Source organism: Mya arenaria, chromosome 10, assembly GCF_026914265.1.
Source record: "Mya arenaria isolate MELC-2E11 chromosome 10, ASM2691426v1".
Taxonomy (NCBI): domain Eukaryota; kingdom Metazoa; phylum Mollusca; class Bivalvia; order Myida; family Myidae; genus Mya; species Mya arenaria.
In genome coordinates, this window is record NC_069131.1 from 29396732 (window position 1) to 29399490 (window position 2759).

Genomic DNA, 2759 nt, shown 5'->3' on the forward strand with positions numbered 1-2759 from the left:
CAATAGTTATAATTGTGGTAAATTCTATTTGGGAGGTAGAGTGCATCTTAACTCAAACGTTAACTGTATTTTACATAAAAACTTTGGGCACTTCGTAAATCTATATATGCACAGTCATTTAATAAAATCTTTATTTTTCGCTGGAATGTCTTTATGTCTATGTTGAGTATATGTATATTTATTTTATTAGCACCGGAGTCATAATTAAACGTCTTGATAAACGAAATGAACGCCGGATCAAATATACTCCCCACTCATGAAAAGCATTATGGATTTAAATATGGGCCTTTTTGCACCAAACGTTTCTTGTAACAGGGACGTCAAGGTACTAGGCCTTTTTGGACCAAGTCTTTCGGGGAATATGGACGTCATGGTGCCGGGCCTTTCTGAACCAAGCCTTTCAGGGAATATGAACGTCATGGTGCCGGGCTTTTTGGACCAAGTCTTTCAGGGAATATGGACGTCATGGTGCCGGGCCTGCACTTTCTCGACCAAGTCTTTCAGGGAATATGGACGTCATGGTGCCGGGACTTTCTGGACCAAGCCTTTCGGGGAATATGAACTTCATGGTGCCGGGCCTTTCTGGACCAAGCCTTTCAGGGAATATGGACGTCATGGTGCAAAGCATTTCTGGACCAAGCCTTTCAGGGAATATGAACTTCATGGTGCCGGGCCTTTCTGGACCAAGCCTTTCAGGGAATATGGACGTCATGGTGCCGGGCCTTTCTGGACCAAGCCTTTCAGGAAATATAAACGTCATGGTGCCGGGCCTTTCTGGACCAAGTCTTTCAGGGAATATGGACGTCATGGTGCAAGGCATTTCTGGACCAAGCCTTTCAGGGAATATGGACGTCATGGTGCCTTGCCTTTCTGGACCAAGCCTTTCAGGGAATATGGACGTCATGGTGCAAGGCATTTCTGGACCAAGCCTTTCAGGGAATATGAACTTCATGGTGCCGGGCCTTTCTGGACCAAGCCTTTCAGGGAATATGAACTTCATGGTGCCGGGCCTTTCTGGACCAAGCCTTTCAGGAAATATAAACGTCATGGTGCCGGGCCTTTCTGGACCAAGTCTTTCAGGGAATATGGACGTCATGGTGCCGGGCCTTTCTGGACCAAGCCTTTCAGGGAATATGAACTTCATTGTGCCGGGCCTTTCTTGACCAAGCCTTTCAGAAAATATGGACGTCATGGTGCCGGGCCTTTCTGGACCAAGCCTTTCAGGGAATATGAACTTCATGGTGCCGGGCCTTTCTGGACCAAGCCTTTCAGGGAATATGGACGTCATGGTGCCGGGCCTTTCTTGACCAAGCCTTTCAGAAAATATGGACGTCATGGTGCAAGGCCTTTCTGGACCAAGCCTTTCAGGGAATATGAACTTCATGGTGCCGGGCCTTTCTGGACCAAGCCTTTCAGTGAATATGAACTTCATGGTGCCGGGCCTTTCTGGACCAAGCCTTTCAGGAAATATAAACGTCATGGTGCCGGGCCTTTCTGGACCAAGTCTTTCAGGGAATATTGACGTCATGGTGCCGGGCCTTTCAGGACCAAGTCTTTCAGGGAATATGGATGTCATGATGCCTTGCCTTTCTGGACCAAGTCTTTCAAGGAATATGGACGTCATGGTGCCGGGACTTTCTGGACCTTGCCATTTAGGGAATATGGACGTCATGGTGCCGGGACTTTCTGGACCTAGCCATTTAGGGAATATGGACGTCATGGTGCCGGGACTTTCTGGACCTAGCCTTTCAGAAAATAAGGACGTCATGATGCCGGGCCTTTCTGGACCTAGCCATTTAGGGAATATGGACGTCATGGTGCCGGGACTTTCTGGACCAAGCCTTTCAGAAAATATGGACGTCATTGTGCCGGGCCTTTCTGGACCAAGTCTTTTAAGGAATATGGACGTCATGGTGCCGGGCCTTTTTGGACCAAGAATTTTAGGGAATATGAACGTCATAGTGCCGGGCCTTTCTGGACCAAGCCTTTCAGGGAATATGAACGTCATAGTGCTGGGCTTTATGACATGTTGGCCCACATTCAAAGGATTCTATATCGTAACGGTATGTATCAAACTATTTCAAACCTTGAAAATGTTTTTTTTTTCAGCTATCATATCAACCCTTTACAAATGCCTTCATCGAGTGGAACACTTCAAAAATGGGTGTATAATTACTATGAAATATACCCGAAAACTCCATGAAAACCTCCCTCCCCGATCCTCTACAATGAAGGACCTTAACATATACTTTGATTGCAAAACTCTTAAAAAACTTGTTTCTGAAGCTTTTGTGGGAATGCATGCCCACCTGCCTCCTCGACCCCTACAATGAAGGACCCTTACATATACTTTGATCGAAACACTCTTTAAGCAGAAAATCCTGCGTAGTTCTCGGTGCAATGGGAAATAATCATTTTTTTCCATCAGAGGCTTTTTAAATGCTTGAATCACAATCATTTCGCATAACCCATTGGCTGAGACAGGAGTGTAAGCCTTAGATTTGCATTTACATAGTAGATAATGCTTGAAATGAGAGCATGCTAAATATATATAACTAATGCTTTGTGCACTGCGTTATGCACTGACAACATAAACGAAACCTAAAACGCAATTAAAATAACTGCCGACAGTCAATATGATTTGTGAAGCATATGATTAACAAGAGCCCTGAATCGCTCACCTGTCATATATTGCACATTCTTCCATTATATACAAATATTGAAAACCTAAGCCTATGAACACGGGGCGTGGCCAATTT

At 45.1% G+C, this 2759-nt stretch overlaps 1 protein-coding gene across 1 annotated transcript; it reads right to left on the bottom strand.

The window, feature by feature from the left end:
* Positions 1-463: 463 nt before the first annotated feature.
* LOC128204559 (uncharacterized) lies at positions 464-2008 on the bottom strand. The gene has a single exon (XM_052905969.1). The coding sequence runs from the start codon at positions 2006-2008 to the stop codon at positions 464-466; it is 1545 nt and encodes a 514-aa protein (XP_052761929.1).
* Between the last annotated feature and the right edge of the window lie 751 nt (positions 2009-2759).

Bases quoted from the DNA above. Each gene is read 5' to 3' on its own strand.
- LOC128204559 (XM_052905969.1), bottom strand. From the start codon at position 2,008: ATGACGTTCATATTCCCTGAAAGGCTTGGTCCAGAAAGGCCCGGCACT.